This window comes from Physella acuta, unplaced genomic scaffold (assembly GCF_028476545.2).
Source record: "Physella acuta isolate Inbredline_101_S28 unplaced genomic scaffold, ASM2847654v3 ptg000596l, whole genome shotgun sequence".
In the NCBI taxonomy this organism is placed as follows: domain Eukaryota; kingdom Metazoa; phylum Mollusca; class Gastropoda; family Physidae; genus Physella; species Physella acuta.
The window spans coordinates 84,086-106,382 of NW_026732115.1; the positions used below are offsets into that span (position 1 = coordinate 84,086).

Below are 22,297 nucleotides of genomic sequence, written 5' to 3' on the forward strand. Positions count from 1 at the left end.
CTTTAGTGTTATGGCTAAATTTGAGGTTTGAAAATTGACTTCAGTTGTCAACTGATTGTTTGAACTATACAAGAATTTGTTGGATTCTCCTGTTCTTGCTTGAACTATACAGCGAATTTCTTGGATTTTTCTTTTCTTGCTTGAACTATACAAAATCTGTTGGATTTTTTTGTTCTTGCTTGAACTATCCAAGAATTTGTTTGATTTTCCTGTTCTTCTTTGAAATATACAAAAAATTGTTGGATTTTTCTGTTCCAGCTGAAGTTGTTTGTGTAAAGAGATGTTGAACCCCATCTCACTAGGATACAAACAACACCGGCTCTGAAGTTGCCAGATTTTTAAAGTCCTGATGGCCAATATAAAGCCAAACCTGCCAGTCAGGAGAAGCCTGTCACTGAGGGCAACATCCTCCACCAAACCAGCAACAACACCCGGCATCCCGCATGCCGCAAGCTGGTCACAACGTCCGCTCAGCTACCAGCTAAAGACAGACTCCACCAAACCGGCAGACGACAGCCTGAAATCACCGCGAAGTGTCAGGGCCAGTTTGGCAGCTCCAGGCTCCACAAGCAGGCCAGTGACCTCAGCAACCAACGGACTTGCAGACGGCAGCCTCAGAACTGGCACCAAAAAACCCAAACAGCTGACCATCTCCCAGGATACCGTCCAGAGGCTGGCGGTGGGCGGGATACCCCACACCTCGCCACGCATGCGCAGACGATCTCTCTGCACCACCTCTGACGTCACGGCGATCCCCTCAGGCGAACGATGCGAGCCGAAATCTATTTTAAAACATTCGCCGCGCAGGCGCAGTATGTCGTACGGAGAGATCGCCGCGTCGTCGTCTGTGTTCAAACAATCGCTCATGTCAGCTCACTACCCAGACGACGAGGGTCAGACAAACCACGTGGTCTCGCCATCAGACAGGGACTTTCAACCCAGTGAGGAGCTCATCTTGAAAAACTGCAACTACCGCTTATCTCCCCTCTCTCTCCCCTCGGAGAAGAAAGTTACGTTTATTGACGATGTCGTCAATATCACTAATTAATTAAACTTTCATTAAAATAATGAGTATAGAAACAAAACTTTCTAAAACTGTGTATGTTATTGAGGAGACTAGGCGTTTTTCCTTGGATATTAAATATTTCACTTAAAGATTTGCGTCTCTGGTGAAACTGAAAGGGAGACAAAATGTCGACTTCCTGTGTATGAGACAAAATGTCGACTTCCTGTGTATGAGACAAAATGTCGACTTCCTGTGTATGAGACAAAATGTCGACTACCTGTGTATGAGACAAAATGTCGACTTCCTGTGTATGAGACAAAATGTCGACTTCCTGTGTATGAGACAAAATGTCGACTTCCTGTGTATGCGACAAAATGTCGACTTCCTGTTTATACCACTGTGTACCATATGTCCACTTAAGTCATGTGCCCAGAGAACATTGCACCCAGCTGTTATATTCACATGTTTGAATCAAATGCTCATCATCTGGTTGTGTTATTAAATTATATTGCTGCATTTTTTCTGTCACTGTGATTTCAATATTTTTTTTAAACTATCAACACGCAAACAGGTTACACTACAGCAGACACACACAGACACAGATACACACAAACACACGCTAGATACAGCACAACAACACACACACTACACAGGGAAAGATAACCGTGTCAGTATTGTACTACATGTAACACGCACCATATACATGGAAAGATAACCGTGTCAGCATTGTGTGAAGATCTCTAGAACCACACCAGTGCTAATGTATCTGTGACAGGACCACACAACAGTTTAACAATTGGTTCAAATTTTGTTTGGCCCAAGCCCAAGGAAAACAAAGCCCCAAGACCCCGCCCATAATATGTTTCGTGTAAAGTTAGCGTGAGAAATTGTATAAAAATGTATTGTTGAATGCACTACAAATAGGAAAATATTATTTTTTTTTTGCCGGGCCGAATAGTAAATGGTCGCTGCTGAAAACGTGGAGTACAGCAACCAACACTACAACATTCAACACTACAACATTCAACACTACAACATTCAACACTACAACATTCAACACTACAACATTCAACACTACAACATTCAACATTCAACGGTACAACATTCAACACTACAACATTCAACATTACAACATTCAACACTACAACATTCAACACTACAACATTCAACACTTCAAAATTCAACGGTGCAACATTCAACGGTGCAACATTCAACACTACAACATTCAACACTTCAACATTCAAAGGTACAACATTCAACGGTACAACATTCAACACTACAACATTCAACATTACAACATTCAACACTACAACATTCAACGGTACAACATTCAACATTCAACGGTACAACATTCAACGGTACAACATTCAACACTACAACATTCAACACTACAACATTCAACGATACAACATTCAACACTACAACATTCAACACTACAACATTCAACGGTTCAACATTCAACGGTTCAACATTCAACACTACAACATTCAACACTACAACATTCAACACTACAACATTCAACACTACAACATTCAACATTCAACGGTACAACATTCAACATTCAACGGCACAACATTCAACACGGTACAACATTCACCACGGTACAACATTCAACACTACAACATTCAACATTCAACGGTACAACATTCAACATTCAACGGTATAACTTTCAACACTACAACATTTACCGGTACAACATTCAACACTACAACATTCAACACTACAACATTCAACTGTACAACATTCAACACTACAACATTCAACACTACAACATTCAACGGTACAACATTCAACACTACAACATTCACCGGTACAACATTCAACACTACAATATTCAACACTATAACATTCAACACTACAACATTCAACACTACAACATTCAACACTACAACAGTCAACATTCAACGGTACAACATTCAACAGTACAACATTCAACACTACAACATTCAACACTACAACAGTCAACATTCAACGGTACAACATTCAACATTCAACGATACAACATTCAACATTCAACAGTACAACATTCAACACTACAACATTCAACATTCAACGGTACAACATTCAACATTCAACGGTACAACATTCAACACTACAACATTCAACATTCAACGGTACAACATTCAACATTCAACGATACAACATTCAACATTCAACAGTACAACATTCAACACTACAACATTCAACATTCAACGGTACAACATTCAACATTCAACGATACAACATTCAACATTCAACAGTACAACATTCAACACTACAACATTCAACATTACAGCATTCAACACTACAACAGTCAACATTCAACGGTACAACATTCAACGGTACAACATTCAACACTACAACATTCAACATTCAACGGTACAACATTCAACATTCAACGATACAACATTCAACATTCAACGGTACAACATTCAGCACTACAATATTCAACATTACAACATTCAACACTACAACATTCAACACTACAACATTCAACACTACAACATTCAACATTCAACGGTACAATATTCAACGGTACAACATTCAACAGTACAACATTTAACACTACAACATTCAACACTACAACATTCAACACTACAACATTCAACACGGGATCAAACCAACGTTTACTTGTTCTACTTTTAGTTTGCCAGTTAAAAAATGTCTGATGGTTGTAGCTGTTTACAAGTTGGTTTTCTCACTAGCTATTTGTTAGTTGTTTTTTTTTTTTACTGGCTTCTGGCTGCAGCCATCAGTAACTGACATCAGCTATGACATTGTGACACATTTGAGGTAGTACTCTGTCAACGTATGATCCAATCATCGGCAAGTGGAGTGATGACGTCATTGATAAGATTCTGACAGCTTCTGGAGACACTTCAGATAGTCTGTAAGATTTGCCCTGTCCTACAGAGATAGCATTGTACCGTGTCCTGTACCGTATCCTACAGACGTTGTGCCGTGTCCTGTACCGTGTCCTACAGACATTGTACCGTGTCCTACAGACATTGTACCGTGTTCTACAGACATTGTACCGTGTCCTGTACCGTGTCCTACAGACATTGTACCGTGTCCTACAGACATTGTACCGTGTCCCGTACCGTGACCTACAGACGTTGTACCGTGTCCTACAGACATTGTACCGTGTCCTACAGACATTGTACCGTGTTCCGTACCGTGACCTACAGACGTTGTACCGTGTCCTACAGACATTGTACCGTGTCCTACAGACATTGTACCGTGTCCCGTACCATGACCTACAGACGTTGTACCGTGTCCTACAGACATTGTACCGTGTCCTACTGATATTGTACCGTGTCCTACAGAAATACCATTGTGTCCTACACACATTGTACCGTGTCCTACAGACATTGTACCGTGTCCTACAGAGATTTGCACCGTCCTTCAGATATTGCGAAAATCATTTTTTCTTACCAACAACGTAATGGTCTTCTCTTGAATATTCTACTCAATATATCCATTATATATGATAGATATTTGAACGTAGCGCGATTGAATTCGGCTGTCCCCTGTATCTGGCTCAGATAAATAGAGCATAGATCGACCGTGAAATGTCGGGGACTGTCTGTATGGAGTATCGGCGACAAAACGAAATGTCAGTGAACACTTGAGTTGTCTTCTCGCTGTCACAGACTAGCGCTAGAACTGAACCACTTGCGCTCGCTTGATTAGGTCAAATATCATCAATAGGTCAATCAACTTGAATCGTTCACAAAATGCATTCGGCGCTTGATTTTTCGCGCATTCCTTATCTATTGCTAAATGAAAGAAATGTTTTCTATGATTATATCTCAGCAATGTTCTGGACGGTTTGGGCATAGCAACAGTGGTACACTGGGTAAGGCACTTTGGTATGATTTAGTTCATGTTACCTCGACAGTGTGAGATCCAGGTATTCTATAGATTGCGTGTCATTTTCAATTTAAAAAATCTCGAATTATATTAATACTTTGTTTAAGCATTGTAATAGTATAGAATTCTTTATTTTAGAGAGGTTTAAAAATAAAACGAAAGCAGAAATACAAAGAGAAAAAAAATAAAGCTTTTAAACATACACAAATGTCTAAAATTAAAAGAAAGAAAAAGAAAAGTAATCCTAACCAAAACGCAAAGCTTCCTTTATGGGTTAAGGTTAGTTTTTTTTTAGGTTTAGGGATAGGTAAATGTTTAGATTTAGGGTTAGACTGCACCTTCTGCGTGGATGTACATCTCTGCTAGACTTCTTGATGCATGTCTGGTACTGAATCCCGACACTCATGGAATTCTTAGGCATAGATAGCTTGTCGTGTTTACTCTTTGCTAGAAACACACACAAATACACACACACACATACACACACATACACACAAATACACACACATACACACACTAATACACACACATACACACAAATACACACATACAAATACACACACATACACACACAAATACACACACACACATACACACACACATACACACACATACACACACAAATACACACACATACACACACATACACACACAAATACACCCACATACACACACTAATACACACACACATACACACAAATACACACACACACACACAAATACACACACATACACACACAAATACACACACACATACACACACAAATATACACACATACAAATACAAACACACACTTACACACACAAACACACACACTTATATACACACACACTTAAACACACACACTTAAACACACACACACAAACACACACACAAATACACACACATACACACACACACAAACACACAGAGAGACATATTAATAATGAATATTTATAATTTTACAACCATGAAACTGCTTTAGATTGGTTACAAATCAATTGGTTCTTAAAAAACCGTTTATCCCCCGATATCCTCGATGAATTACACAACGGTCTCCACAACATTAGAAAGCCAGACGGCCTCATTAACTAATGAGTTTGCTGTTTTAATTATAATTAAAACCAAAATGCGAAGCAATCCATTACGCTGTGAAGCTGCGATATGGCTGAAAGTTAATTGCCTTTAATAAAAATTGGTTCTCAATTCATGGGTGGGAAATTGTATTGATTGATCATTTCGGTACATACCGTATGTTTACAGTACATGTTGTCGATAAAAGTTGAGTTCTTTGAATAACATAGACGGTTCCATTGGACTAGTGCTAGAATTACAAGGCAATCAAGTTCTTGAATGATAAAAGTGTTTTGAACTAGCACTTAGTATAAAGGCGAATATAAAATTTCATTATTCTGATTTCATTACCCTGTTTGTTTAGGTTGTAGAGGTTGCAGTATTGCAGGATATATTAGATATCACAGGGGTATATTGACAGTGTTGGTTGTGAGGCTATATTAGACAGTAGAGGGGTGTATAGACAGTGTGAGGCTATATTAGATAGTACAGGAGTGTGCGGCTATATTATTGACTAGTGGCTTATATTAGACAGTAGAGGGGTGTATAGATAGTGTTGATTGTAAGGCTATATTAGATAATAAAGGGGTGTATAGACGGTGTTGATTATGAGGCTTATATTAGACAGTAGAGGGGTTATAGACAGTGTTAATTCTATAGTTCGCGTCATTCACAATTAATGCAATTATCATCGAAGACAAACTGATTTTTAGTTTTACTTGCAGATTTAACGGCAGAAGAAATCTTAAGTAAAATTATCTTTCTATTCGGCTTTACATAAAATCTCTTCTAGAGGAAATGTTAACAAAATGTTGGTTTTTTTTCAATTCACAATACACCGTTAGTTCTTGTTGGCTTCACCGTCTAAGGTTTCTTGGCTCAAAATCTCAAGACTCGGGCTACAGGGCGATTACATATCAATGGATACAATCCAACACGCATTTGCATAGGATTACAAGCGGTCGTCAATCGTAATGTGCCGTCAGGACAGCAGACGACCTCGTTACGTCTGCTGGCTTACGTGCTATCATTGCTCAATTATATTTTAATTTTATGTCCTATCGATTTTTAGCGCCAGAAACATTAAAATGACAAATAATGCCCCTTGCCACCTTCTGTCTACGACGAGTAATGCCCCTTCCTCCCTCCCCACACCCCTCTCATGTATCAGATCAGAGCTAATAATATTATGTTGAGGTAGGTGGTATCGAATGACATTTGGCAATGCATGGGGATTTTTTCTGTTACCTCAACACATGTATGATCTTTGTCCGACATATTTCCAGCCAGCGATATCTGTATGATCTTTTGTATAACATGTTATACGATAGCAGCACTAGCATGATCTTTGTTTAAAATATCACTTGTATTATCTTTGTTTAACTTATCATTTGTATGATCTTTGTTTAACTTATCATTTGCATGAACTTTGTTTAACATATCACTTGCATGATCTTTATTTAAGATAACACTTGCATGATCTTGATTCCCTTAAAGCTACTTACAATTTTGCCGTCTATCCAGTCACTAGCTTAGTGTCATTAACTTGGGGCCGTGCTAGACACGCCTAGACACAATGAAAGGTTGAAGTAGAATTAAAGAGAAGAAACTAATCGTGTATGCAAACTTTTCCACAGAGATTGTGCGCATGTGCAATATGGTGTTTCTTTTTGTATTTTTCTAGCCACCGACAGTCGTCCTTTGGATAACCCGTATTCTCTAACCTCCTCGCATTGATATTACAATATACAATCGATATTTTGTAGGTTTGTTTGTTTGTTTGTTTGTTTGCCTCAGACACCGTTTACAGCAGGGGTCTCCAAACTTTTCAGTCCGAGGGCCGCATTACCCATCAAATTTCAGTTCGGGGGCCAGTTTCTTCCAGGCATGTATTTGATTTTTCTTGGCAAACTTCCTCAGCCATCATCAACAAACGATTTTTCCTTGGACAAAAAGATCTCCGCGGGCCGGATGAGAGGACTTCGCGGGCCGCATCTGGCCCGCGGGCCGTAGTTTGGAGACCCCTGGTTTACAGCGTCAGTTTCTTGCCTTTTAGTTCGCTTTAGTATTACATTTTTCATATCAGCTTGTGAGGACTGATATAGATTTACAGTACTAATAACGTTTTTTGACTTTCATTTATTTGAAAATTGTGTATTTAATATTAAAAAACTTTAGTTTGGATAATTTCGGAATCAAAAGGAAAAAATATTAATTATATAAGTATCATGGATTACTAGTAAAATAAGATATTTCTAAACAAACATTCTTCGATTTCAACAGCCTTATCAATAGATGCTTTTTAATTTTTTTAATACATTTTTTAATTAATACAATTTTAGAATTTTAATACAATAGAAACACATGATTAACAAAAATGGAACACCAAATGAATACTTTCAATGTGCGGAAAAGCACGACGGATAACAGCACGAGGAATCTGGTGACCACAAAGATGCGCAACGGAAAAAAGCTCAAAAAAAATTGCGCAACGGAAAAAAGCGCAAAAAAGAAGAAGCGCAAAAAAAAACCCAGAAAAAACGCACACAGAAAAAAGCCCAAACAGAAAAAAACTTTTTTTTTCCCTTTGCGCATCTTTCTGGGAACCGAGGAAGCTATTTAAATAAAAGCTTGTAAAAAAAAATTAAAAAAACTTTTTAACAACAAGCTTTTGTATAATATTGCACTAAAAAGTATAAAATGAATTATTTCCCTTTAATATTTAATAAAATACCACTATTTTAATACATATAAAGAAAAAGTGGTCGCTTCTTAAATTTTAGTTAAGCTATTAAATAGGTAATATTATTTAATATAATGTTATCTAGAACCAATTTAATTTAATTCAGAAAAACGATCATCAAAGCAAAACGGCAATGTGTTACTTATTATATAAAACTTTCTCTGTTCTAGCGATCTTTGAGATGATTTACTGAGACCAGGACTAGACAGCCCAACTTGTGATCGTCAGGACATAGAGCTGTGTGCTAAAGGACACTGCGACAATCTATTGAACCAGGGGAGATAATTTAAAGTGCCATTGCAAAGTGACTATGTCACATTAAAGAGGCGCCCAAAATGACGTACTATGTCACATTAAAAAGTGCCGTTTCTATAAGTCTGTAATTATTGGTATCGAATTTATTTCAGCCGTGCAAATAGAAACTAATTTATTTTTTACAATGTTTATTGTCTTAAAGACTATTTCAGGTTTTTTACTTTCACGTATACAAAGTTTAGATGAAGTATTGGGCTTGTAAGTTGTTAAAGTAGCTTACCAAGTTCTCGCTCCGGTAGTTGCCAGCTGGCGTTTTTTTGTTTTTTCAAACCAAATGTGAATATTTTTTTTTTTTTTTTTTTTTTAAGTTATGAAATCTACTTTCGTTTTTGGAATAAAAAAAACTCCGACAATAAGTTGTTTTAAGTAAATTAAGTTTAAAATAACACACACACACAAATATATTATATTTTATATAGATCTAGATAGATCTAGAATACAACCTGTATAATAATAATACATCTATAATCTATATAAAATATGATATTTATAGGCCTAAAAGATTTCAATTGTAAATCTGAAATCAAGCCTAATTTAATTAATAAATATATATATATAGCGAAGATCTAGAGTCTAGATTTCTAGATCTAGAATTCTATATCTAGATCTATGACTTAAAAAAAACCCTCTTGAAAATTCCGACTTAGACAGTAACATACGACATACAGGATTTATTTTTAATTTATAGACTCAAGAGTAGTCTAGAGATCTAGATTCTAGATCTAGTTTCTTTTATTTTACAGTGTAGTTGAGTGGAATTAATTACTAAATAGGCTATTTACTTTAAGACAGGTAGACTAGAATATGTTCAATATCAATTTATATATAGAATCTAGATTATTCTAGATCTAGCGAAGTTTAGTGTAGTCTTGTTGTAGAACTTAAGAACTAAATCTAGAGTGTAGGCAACTGTAGTAATTTAGATCTAGAATCTAGTACTGTGTGACGTCATTTTAGGGGGTGGGGGTCTGGCTTTTTGTGACGATGTGTAGGGGGAGGGGGGGGGGGGAGGTAAAAATCGTCAAAAAAATGCGTGACGTCATTTATAGATGACCCCCATGGAGAAGATCCACACAGAAACAGTTTAAGGAAATGGGCCTAAAATTCAAACAGGTAGAGGTACCAACATGATTTTAGAGATTATGTAGATATACATATATATATATAGGGGGAGGGGTAGAGAGAGAGAGGGTTCATCTGTAAATTGCATCACACATTTTATGATGATTTTTACCTCCCCCTCATAAAGGAGGGCAGTAAAAAGAAGAATGTATGATAGCTGGGTAATCCTAATTTATATAATCAGATTATTGTGGTAAATAAAAGTCAACATATCTAGCCTAACAAAATGCCATGAATTTAAAATATATATTATGACTTAGAGAAAGTTTGGTGAAATGGAAATATCTGCAAATTTGATTTATTGATGATGTGTAACTTGTTTATATTATTCCTTTGGAGCTGATATTAATAAAAAGTTAATGAAATTATGGAGTTTTATCCAATTGATGTTTCTAAAGCCTTGCATGAACTTAATTTAAATATATTTAACTGCCCAGGCAAAGAACCCAATGAATTTTCCAGAATTGGCTTGTCGTTTGACCGATGGTAACAAAGAGAATCACCCAGGATCTTCGCTGATAAGAAAATCTGAAGACATACCTTATTCTTCTATATCTAAATGTGATTTGTCTAATGAAAATATTTATTCAGTGACAATTGCTAAAGATATTTTACCATTATTTCAAACATCATCTTCTGAAATGTTGTTTTCTATCTCTAAACCTTCCACAATTTCTTCAAGTTTCAAGAGATATTTTAACATCATTGCCTACTTCCCACAGTTCTTATGTTCAAAATTTGCAATTTTCTGAGAAACAAAGTAATAATAAATTTGTACCCAGTGTTTTAGTTTCAGCTCCATTAAAATTTAATAAACCAATCAATTTCAAAATTAAATGTTTCTTATCCCATATGAAAGTAGTCTGTTTTATTTAAGAAAAATCACCTTTAAAAAAAATTTAATGTTTGAATGTCAATAAATTGTTGACATGGACTGGTTTGCGGGTAAGCTTTTATACTTAGTGTACAATAAAGATTCAGTTTTGATGTCAATATAGTTGCTTCTGAAAGAATTAAACTATAAACAATAGCATTTATATTAATATCTCAATGGCAGTTCAGTATACTTTCATCATTGTTTTCAAATAACAAAACAGAACTACAGTTTTAAAATTGAAAAAAAAAAATTAAAAGAATTTCATAAATGGATGGTTTTTTAATTACTTAAAACAGAAGATGCATCAATACAGCATTACAATGTATATGATTAATATTTCTTTTCATGGACAATCATCATTTAAATTCTTCATTAAAAGTTAAATTCAGCTTCCTTGTGTCTAAAAATCCACATCCATGCTGTTCCATTTACCTAGAAATTAAATAAATAATATTTTTAACAACTTTCTGTAATATGAAAAAATTAATCATTGATTAAAACAGACAGCCAATATAGCAGTTGAATTAAAATTCACCTGTTTCTGTGACATTTGCATGTAAAATTAGAGTGTTCAGAGGTATATACCCAGCCACCTTTAATTTCCCTATCTTGAGCCAGGTACTCATGAGAGCTGGTACTCATGAGACTTAGGACATCATACCAGGACTAAAACCAGGGATCTGAACTCTTATCTTTTAGGATAGAAATGTGAAAGCTACTGTCTGACAGTCCCACTATCAAGCCATACATATTAATACTTACAGTATATAATCTTAGTAGCAACATATTCTTTAAGAATTAGAACACTGAATCGATTTCAAACTTGGGCTTAAGCTGAAAAATGGCTTATTATAAAAAAAAAAATTCAGCTCACCTTTAGTTCAAGATCAGCACCAATAGCCACAGTAAAGTGTGAGAAAATTGCTTGCCAAGTACCTAGGGAATTTAAATGTAATAAATTATTAAGTTTATCCATATATTATATTAAAATAATTATTTAACTAATATGAGATATTAATATATATATATATATATATATATATATATATATATATATATATTTATAAAAGGTTTAATTTATTGTAAAGGTTCAGTTTTCTATCTACTTAGCTTGTCTTAAAAACTAAAATATCTGGTTTACAGTTAACCATATCTTAACTATTACAAAACTATTAGTTTCATTTTCATTACTTGTAACTAAAAATTGTAGTCAATAGATCTAAAACTTAATTCTATTAACAGCTAACTGTAACCATACTGACTCTGACCAATTTATTAATTTTTGTACCCTGTAATTCATTAATAATTAGGCTTATACTAAAAGGCCGAAAGTTATCAATTGTAGATTTTATAGTCCCTGGTCTAGACTAACAAGACTAGCCTACAAGTCTAATAGTACTAATACACATGATCTAGTTTATAAGTTTACTACTAGGCAACTTGCTAGAAGACTAGTACTTAACCAAACTTTAACTTGCTAAAAATAAAAGGGCCTAATACAATAGTAGATGGCCTAGTAATACTTTTTTTTTACTGTGCTACTTACACTGCTTTTGGTACTATTACTATGACTAACTAACTACTAACTAAACTCTATTGTAGCTTGATGGAGATCTATCATCTTGCTCTTCTAGTAGTCTACACTACTTACTACTTAGAAAAGTAGTAGCACTACTGTAACAATTTCAAACTAAATTTAATCTATAAATCTATATATTACTAGATCTACTCATTGCAACACTGTAGTCTGATAAGTCTGTAAGCCCTAAATGTATCTAGACCTAGATTCTAGTCTAATTTAGTTTCAGTCTAGTTATTAGTACCTACACTCTACAATAGTCTACAGTACTCTACACTACACTCTACTACTACTCTAATCACTCTACTGGCTACTGATCTAGATCTAGTAAATAGCTAGAGTAGATCTAGTCTAGATTCTAGATATAAAAAAATTGATTTAAAATTAAAAACAGGTTAGCCTTACTAGGCATTACTAGATCTAGCTCTTACTAAACTTAACTAGGGTAGGTTTTACCTAAACTAGATCTAATCTAGATCTAGAATCTATCTAGATCTACTACTTGTACTAGATTCTCTAGATCTAGATTTTAGATCTAGGGCCTACCATACGGTAAACGGAAAAAAAGTCACAGGAAAAAAAAACACAGAAAAAAAGTCACAGTTTTTGCTAGGAAAAAAAGTCACAGAAAAAAGTCACAGTGGAAAAATTTTATCGGAAAAAAAGTCACAGAAATAAAGTCACAGAAAAAAAGTCACAAAAATCGTTTTAGAAATATTTTGATTTATTTGTTAAGAATTGTAAAATTGTGTATGTTTATTGTTGTGGGTTGTATTTTTTTAAGGCATAAATTATTTATAGACGTTAAAAGCATTATGGTTTATAACAATTGTAAGTAAAAATACTCTTAGATAATTTACACAACAATCTCAACATTTCTCACGTATTTACTTAGTTAAATACGCGGTAGAAAAGTTAATTATAAAAGAAATTTAGGCAAATTTGGCCGTAGGCTATTCTCTGGTCGGCCTCTCCTCAGTAGGCAATGTCCGGACATATTTTGTGTTGTTGACGTCATGCGTCAATGACCGCCTTTGAACCTTGTCGGCTTTCTGTTTTGATCCTAAGTTTTGTTATGTAATGAGCGTGATAAATGTGGGCAGTAAAGGTGGTTGTACTAAACATATCTATTGTTGCCATGAGTTGAGGGCAGCAAGTCAGAAGAACTTACTATTTCTCGGTAAAATTAATGTTAGTATTAAAAAAAACTCGATGAAAACCGTGGACTTTGGAGCATTCTATTAAATGCTACTAATCTTAAGTTCAACATAATTACAATCTACATACTTCATACTAAGTATTTTTAGATTAATTATAAAAATTACTATGCGTATACAGCCTACACACATTACATTACACTTAATTAATCCTAAGTTAATTTGCACTCTCTAAATATTTAATACATAAAATTATTAACAAATATCATGCAAATATATATTTGTGACTTTTTTTCCTGTGACTTTTTTTCCTGTGACTTTTTTTCCTGTGACTTTTTTTCTGTGTTTTTTTTTCCTGTGTTTTTTTTTCCTGTGACTTTTTTTCCTACAATCTACCATACTACCATCTGCAACTAGAATCTAGATCTAGATCTATTCTACTATCTCTATCTAGATCTAGTAATATTATCTAATCTATCTAGCCATCTATCTACAAGCTACTTCTAATAACTAATAGTCTAATACTAGGTAATAAGTAATAGGAATAGGCCTACTTCTAAAATATTAAACAGTAATCACTGAGTAATCAGTACTAGAGTCTAGTTCAGTAATCGATCTAGATCTAGGTCTATTATTAACATTAACATTGTTGTCTAAGTTCTAGATATCTAGATCTAATATCTAGATCTAGAATCTAGATTCGATTAATAAGTAAGTCGTAGGCTGAGTGAGACTGGAAGTCATCCTCATTTCCTGTTGTTTTAGTTTTTACCGTCATCCTTTTCTTAATATTTTTAATATTTTATCTAGATCACTAAAATACTAGATCTAGAATCTAGATCTAATATATTCTAATTCATGAACTTATACTCTTAGAACTAGATTAAAGCAATGTAGATCTTAGTTGGTAGATTCTAGAATCTAGATCTAGGTCTAGAATCTAGGTCTGGGAATCTTAAGTCTCGTAGCAAAGACTGAGTAGAGTCAGAGTAATGTCCCCTAGCCTTGGACAAACTATCAACAAAAGAAATAAAATCAATATACTTACCGCCACAAAACTTTTATATTCAAAAATGCATACACATGTGTTTGTTCCCATCCATATGAACAAAACAGCGTTGAAAGTTTTTACAGTTGTTGCATTTCTGGAACGTTTGATGATTTTGAAATCTTGAAGCGGGACCTACTAACAAATAGCCGCCATGTTTTTTGTTATCAATGGGAAACCCCGTTCACAACAATTGATTTAGTTCGAAAACTTTTATCTCTCCCTGGCTAACCAGACACGAATTAACGCGAGAAAGAACGATAAACTTACAAGTTCTATTGTAATCGTGCACAAAAATCACATGAAATTTTGAAAGTTTTCAGTTTTACTTCCCAGTACTTCATCACACACGGAGTATAGAGGAATTATTTTAATCGGGCAAAAATTCTAAATCCAGATTTATCAAAATTTTGGCGTTTTACGCCTAATGGAGTCGGGAAAACTGGGCTTTGCTCTTCTGTCCGTGTGTGTGTATGTGTGCCTGGGAACACGTTAACTTGAGTACAATTACAGCTATGTTGATGAAATTACTTTTTCAGATAGATAAACGAAATTTCACATATTAGTACACTATCTAATTGTCTGCCTTCTATCAAATTTTGAGTAATTTCCGTTGACCGGTAGTAGTAATTTACGCTATTTCCGTTTTCTCAAAAAAAATGCATATGAATTTATTACGTACGCATATTACGCACTATTATACACATAGTTTGCCGTTCAATTGGTGCGCAATTCTTTTTTACGAGATTCTATTCTACTTTAAAAAGTTTAAGTAATTAAAAATGGATTAAAAATCATGTTTATTTCCCGAGTTCCCATCCCCCATAGTGTTATATAAGAATATACGAGGAAGTTTAGGGGAGATCAATCCCGCTTTTTTTCTTGAAGTTTAATAAATTATGTTTCACTATTTTTTTTTCTTGACGTGTATGTGTTTCACCGTTTTATAATAATACCTGGCAAAATTAAGCAAATTATCGTCCATAAAAGTGGTCACATTATTTCAAACTTACACAACCTTCAGAAGTCGTCACAAGAAGCCGACACCCCCCCCCCCCCCTTCTAAACATGATATCACGATACCACTTACTAGTCCTACCATAAAAACCAATCGATATTCGCATGGGTTTTATTTTTCATTTTCATAAAATACTAAATATATGCAACTTAATACTGCTTCACACCCCCCTCCCAAATAAATGTAACCGCTTTTCTCTATAGACGACCACCTACCCTAACTCCCCAACCCCACTCCCCCCCCCCCCCCCCACACATTGAACCCCACCAACTTCTTCACCATATGTATAGTGCGCTTTTCTCGCCACACATAGCCCTATGACACTTTCATACCACTTCCAATCTAATGACTTTTCAATCGTTTTAAATCGATTTCGATTTGCAATGCAACTCTTGACACCGTGCCTGTGTCTGGCCGATATATTTTTTTATCTGACTGGGGGAACCTACCCCTTCACTGGCCCGTCTAGTTTTTTATCTGACCCGTCAGTCTCGATTGATGGCCCCATGTTCCTGTTTGATCCGAACATTAGCAATGGGACTTTCCTTCGGCTCAGTTTTTTATCGGCGATTGATCCCCCGACGCCAAACCCTCTGAAACTAGCAACAACAGCGTGTTATCGATATCGAAAATAAATTATTCCTTCATTATGTGGGGGTTAAAATATCAATAATTAAACTTAGACATGGTCGGTGTCTGAAAGGTGGAGGGGGCAGAGGTCAAGAAAGCGAGATTGGGTAGACAATAGGTAACGGGTTGTACTGTAGACGTCTGCTGGGCAGAAGTGTGTGGTCTGGAGGACTTGTGTGCTCTTCTGAAAGACAGTGAGTGGTGTTGTCACTTGAAAGACAGTGCTGTCATTACTAGAAAGACAGTGGTGTCTTCACATGAAAGACAGTGAATGTGTCGCCACTTGAAATGAAGGACCCGACTGAATGAAGCCGTTCACCTGAGTCTCACCTGCTCTGGCACCACAGGATCAGCTGGTTAAGGAGGGATTAAACGATTAACTTGTAAGTAGATTATCTGTTTTATGTTTACATAGGTTTACATAGGTTTACGCAGGATTTCGCAAGTTTACATGAATTTACATTTGGTTTTCATTGATTTATGTAGGTTCTCTTTAGTGAACCTTTGGTTTAGATTATCTTTGTTTCCAATGGTTTTGCTATCGTTAACAGGTAATTGTGTGAGCTTGTCTATTTTTAGCCGTGTTAGTATGTTGTTACCCCCGATAACATTTAGGTTAACACATGGACAGGGCAAGATGGTTGTGTCCTGTGTTGTTTACAATCTTGTAGTCAGCCATCTTAGTGTTTTACTGTTCCAAAACTGTTTTTTTTTATGTTTGATTCTGTCCTTTGTGTCCTAACTTACATCGGTGCATGTTGTGGTCAGCGTGGCACTTAGTGTAGTAGATAGGCGTAATGTCCTCTGTCTGTCGATGTGGTCCATAACTTGACATCGTCTACACACGTCCAGAATACGTTAAGAGAATCCAGTATTATGGTCAGAAAGATTTTAAAAATATGCAGTGCAATTAGAATATCCCCAGGGCTGACATTCTTATCACTGTCATGAGGAGATCACAACAGTGTCATGTCACAGTCAACAATGGCTGTCAAACTTTCACGTGATGTTTTGCAAAAACTGGAGTTACCGTTCTTGGGTAGGTTCTATAACTCGGAGATAAAAAGCCAACATTTGCACTGGTTGTGAAAGTTTGACGTATAGATATATACATACATATATATACATATGTGCATACATATATATACATATATGCATACATAAATATATATATATATATATATATATATATATATATATATATATATATATATATATATATATATATATATATATATATATATATATGCAATGAAAAACGTGCAAATAGTCGTTGTCATTCGTTTTTTGTTGTTGTTCGGGAATGGGGCTAGTGTTTTAAGCAGACATATGTCAATGTCGGGGGTGAAGTGGGGTGGGGGGGGGGGGGGATAGAGAGAGAGAGAGAAGAAGACTTTATCAAATTTGATATATAGACGATCCGAAAAAGATTGCTTAAAACGTGGGTAATGGGCAGGGCGATTTAATAGTAATGAAAGTTAAATACCTTAACCATTGAACTTAACATGTTTTTGGGTGAACTGTAAATAAACAATTATATTAGAGTTTTCCCCAAAATGTACACTGCATACATAACTAAAGGACTTGCGAGTTTAAAAGACATTTATATTTTTTTTGTATTAAACACGCTCTTAAAAGAAATAAAAATAACATTCTAAAAACTTTTCCTTAATAGTAGAAACGTCTGGGTCGAACAACATTTTTATTGTGAGGTCTATAATAAAACAATAATAAAAGACGCTATACTAATACGCTTTTAACTGCACTGAATTTTTTTAAAAGCATGGTTAGCTAAAAGGTGTAAGGGTTTTCATGAGCGACCAAATTTTTAACTAATTAATGCTTTTTTTTTATTTCAGTGCGCTAAAAAGCTTATCATTATTATAAAAGTGTACTATATGTGTTCAATTTTCTGTTGTTTAGTTATTCGTTTCTAATAAAGTCGACACCAGTTGCAACTAAAAGTATTTGTTTTCAAACCCTATCAGTAGCATGTGATTTCTAAAAGACAATAATCTTCCCCTTCTACCGCCCGTAATTGCTCTCATGCATGAAACCAACCAACCATGACCAACAGTTCACCGTGCTAACCAAGCTGGTCGAGTGTTCGCTTGAGATTTATCCGGTTGTTATCTCCCCTTTTATTACTGAATTTAATCTAAATACATTATTAATGACCAGTTTAATATCGAATTATATTTCAAGTGAGAGATTCGTGCATGTCTTTGGAAAAAAAAGTATCCAGACAGTAAAACCTAATGACTGCAGTAGAGTAGAAGTGAGTAACAAACCCATGAACTTATAAAAAGCAAGTTTTGTTTATACCTTTACACGAGCATTATCTGCCCCTTAGTACCGTCGTCATCTCATGGGTTTGTAAACAATATTGGCCAACACCAGCAGGCCTGACAGATGAATGGTCGCTGCCCGCTAGATTCTACATGTTTGTTATGGTGTTCCGTGTATCGAACAAAACCTAAGGCTATTCTTCCAACCCGATACAGACACCGTCATTTTAATAAGGTAATTTCTGAGCATTAGATTATCAAGAACATAATCAATGCACGTAATGAAATGACGTCACTCTTCTTGTCAATAATTGGCCCAGATAAGTAAATCCAGGTAATCACACTGTAAAACAGCTGTTCGTACCCTCAGCCCTGGTGAAAAAATTCATGCTATATGGGCTACACGGCTCCCTCCGTGGACTCAACTCAATGTGTATATACATACACGTATATATGTCCTTATATGTGAATATAATATATGTATATACAATCATTAGGAAATGCCTACGATATACTTAAATTATATATATATATATATATATATATATATATATATATATATATATATATATATATATATATATATATATACATATATATGAATATATAGTGAGGGTTTATATATATATATATATATATATATATATATATATATATATATATATATATATATATATATATATATATATATATATATATATATATATATCAGGGGCGTAGCGAGGGGGGGGGGGCGGAGGCTACGGACCGCACCGGGTGACACCATTTAGGGGGGTGACACCAAGGCAAAAAATAGCAAAATACATAGAGAAAAATTATAATTTCACTTAATTAAGTGATTAATTCGAGTGTTAAATAGTCTTTTAAGAGGTGCATATCGAAAGTTTGAGGGGGGGAATGCAAATCGAAAATTGAAAGTTTGTTCTCGGGAAGGGTCGCTACGCCTCTGGGGGGTGACACCATTAAGTACCGCACCGGGTGACACCCGACCTCGCTACGCCACTGATATATATATATATATATATATATATATATATATATATATATATATATATATATATATATATATATATATATATATATATATATATATATATATATATATATATATATATATATATATATATATATATATATGTATATAATTTAAGTATAATGTAGGCATTTCCTAATGATTGTTATCTTTCTTCTATTGTTCGCCACTAGAGGCCCTGTATGTCGAGATGTCTGTGGGACGTCAGGGCACCATGTCCAGCTTGACCCTCAGCGGTGAGGGCATCAACTACCAGAGGCATGACACGTTCGCGTCAAGAGTCAGTGACTCCCATGCTGACTGCGTCAGTGACTCTCGTGAGAGGAGCCCTAACATGGTACTACAGATGTACACCCACCTGAAGAACAGACGAGCTCTGGAAGAGAAGCGGAAGTTGAAGGCTCTGAGAGCTGACACTAAGCGCAGACTCAAGCAACAGGAGGCGAGCCGGGCAGGTAAAGCAGAGTCGACGTCTTCTGCCAGCCAGACCGTAAACAATCCCAACGGCCTGAGCTTGAGCTCTAGCTCCGTTTCTAAACATGGTCAGATAAGCTCCGGCGCTGAACTGAACAAAACCACAATGGCGCCTGTAACGACCAGTTCTAGTGTGCTAGGTGAGCATGACGTCACAAACTCTGATTCGGACAACGACGAGCTACAGGTCAATGACCGACCGCTGACCAAAGGTCAAGCCAGAGTTCACTGGAACAGTATCAATCCAGGCTCCTCCTTACCCGCCCCTGTCGCCATCGTCACGTTTGATGGGAAAACAATCTAACCAGGTGACACTGGTTGCCCTAGTAACGAGAAATGTTAGTTATATTAGTGACCTTTAAATAGAAGAGTTTCAGTCTTGTGGTGTTGGGTGATGTATATTATTTCATTAAACAGAATCGTGCCTCGATCGGTTGTTTACGTTTTGAGGCTCAGGGCATTACAGTAGCTGTGGCTAAAGTAAACTCGTCACCAAATTTTTTTAAATCGATAAATCACACACTGGGTTTCCACTCTAAGTATGGCGGCATGGGGTCAGGTCTAGAATCGTTAGTGTCACCGTGTCGTTATTTAAACGGTTTTAATGCCCGAGTTACTTCCCTTTCTCAAACCGCAGGCCTGGGCCGCGGGTTCAAAGATTTGCTGCTCTGTATTCATAACAAGGGAACTTACCTCCCCTTTCAATATGTCAACATAGGCAGGGGAGGTAATCGAGAGTGCCAAGCGATCGCGAATTGTAAGTGTCAAATGTGGGGCGTCGAGATTTATTTATCCTTGTGCAATGTGTTCTTAAAAGCCGATAGATGGGCGTATAATAAAGTATTGAAACTATTTAAAATCTGAAGAGTTTTACACGCTAAGATAGGAAAATAGAATTGAGAAGTTGGTCTTTGGCTTTATATCCCAGTCTCCAGCTGCCATGTGGGACGAAGGTATTCTAAGGCTGATATATTAAGTATATAACTTAATACAAACAGATTCTTTTCAGCCTGTAACACATTGCAAAGATCAAATCACAATCTTTTTCAACAAAACAACTGTCAACTCGCCCGTTCCTACGTTATCCGTTTTATTTTTGTTACGTCCACCCACAGTGTATTGTATGTTCCTTATGTGTATTGTATTTTGGATTGTATGTTCCTTATGTGTATTGTATGTTGTATTGTATGTTGCTTATGTGTATTGTATGTTGTACTGTATGTTCCTTATGTGTATTGTATGTTTATGTTCCTTATGTTGTATTGTATGTTCCTTGTGTGTATTTATGTTGTATTGTATGTTGTATTGTATGTTCCTTGTGTGTATTTATGTTGTATTGTATGTTGTATTGTATGTTGTATTGTATGTTGTATTGTATGTTCCTTATGTGTATTGAATGTTGTATTGTATGTTGTATTGTATGTTGTATTGTATGTTCCTTATGTGTATTGTATGTTCTATTGTATGTTGTATTGTATGTTGTATTGTATGTTCCTTATGTGTACATTACTTGAGCTGATACAGGCCATTTGCTATTCAGTTCTAAAAACAAAAGCCATGTTTTTGTCCATAAAGTAAGGTCTGGGTGTGCTTGAAATAACCGCCACTGTCGCAGACGACAGGCTGTTAAAAGCTGCATGACAAATGTATTGATCGTCATTTAGGTAAGGTCACCATGCCGTGAAGTGGGACCTATAAGTCTTAGGTCAACAGCTTTCATGTGATTGACCTTCCATAGTTCCGCCCGACTAGATTTATGAATCAATAATCTGTAAACAGATCAAAGACCCCTCCTACTTTGATGTGTTGCCATATTTCATGGTTGGAACTAACTCAAAATGTTGCAGCGTATGGCGGTGGGGAGAGGGTGGGGGCGATAGCCCTGAAGGAAATATTTTTTTAAATGTTGTCACTTAATTTTTAGAAATGAATTATTTTTTCAATATGTTGCTTATAAATTCAAGTAAATAAAATTAGTAGAAACAAACTAAAATCAAAAAGTCATCCATCTTGTATTGATTATTTTGTATGACTGATTAGCCTGAACCTTAACGCTAATCTCGCATAGAAATTAACTAATTGAGAACATTGTACACATTTC

The 22,297-nt window shown here is 35.6% G+C and overlaps 2 protein-coding genes and 1 long non-coding RNA gene across 3 annotated transcripts; 2 read left to right on the plus strand and 1 right to left on the minus strand.

Moving 5' to 3' along the window:
- The first annotated feature begins 264 nt into the window (after positions 1 to 264).
- Positions 265 to 1,516, plus strand: LOC131947511 (uncharacterized). The gene has a single exon (XM_059308736.1). It carries the CDS (start codon positions 350 to 352, stop codon positions 1,046 to 1,048), a length of 699 nt encoding a protein of 232 aa, XP_059164719.1. The 5' UTR covers positions 265 to 349; the 3' UTR covers positions 1,049 to 1,516.
- A 9,725-nt stretch (positions 1,517 to 11,241) lies between these two features.
- Positions 11,242 to 15,025, minus strand: LOC131947498 (uncharacterized). Its single transcript, XR_009387889.1, has 3 exons — positions 14,754 to 15,025; positions 11,844 to 11,905; positions 11,242 to 11,401 (listed from the first exon to the last, which is right to left on the minus strand). It is a non-coding gene; the product is annotated as an uncharacterized LOC131947498 (long non-coding RNA).
- Positions 15,026 to 16,549: 1,524 nt separating this feature from the next.
- Positions 16,550 to 20,626, plus strand: LOC131947510 (uncharacterized). The gene is made up of 2 exons (XM_059308735.1): positions 16,550 to 16,784; positions 19,898 to 20,626. Exon 2 carries the CDS (start codon positions 19,913 to 19,915, stop codon positions 20,498 to 20,500), a length of 588 nt encoding a protein of 195 aa, XP_059164718.1. The 5' UTR covers positions 16,550 to 16,784; positions 19,898 to 19,912; the 3' UTR covers positions 20,501 to 20,626.
- Positions 20,627 to 22,297: the final 1,671 nt, after the last annotated feature.

Coding starts and splice junctions, on each gene's coding strand:
- LOC131947511 (XM_059308736.1), top strand. CDS start 350: ATGGCCAATATAAAGCCAAACCTGCCAGTCAGGAGAAGCCTGTCACTG.
- LOC131947510 (XM_059308735.1), top strand. CDS start 19,913: ATGTCTGTGGGACGTCAGGGCACCATGTCCAGCTTGACCCTCAGCGGT.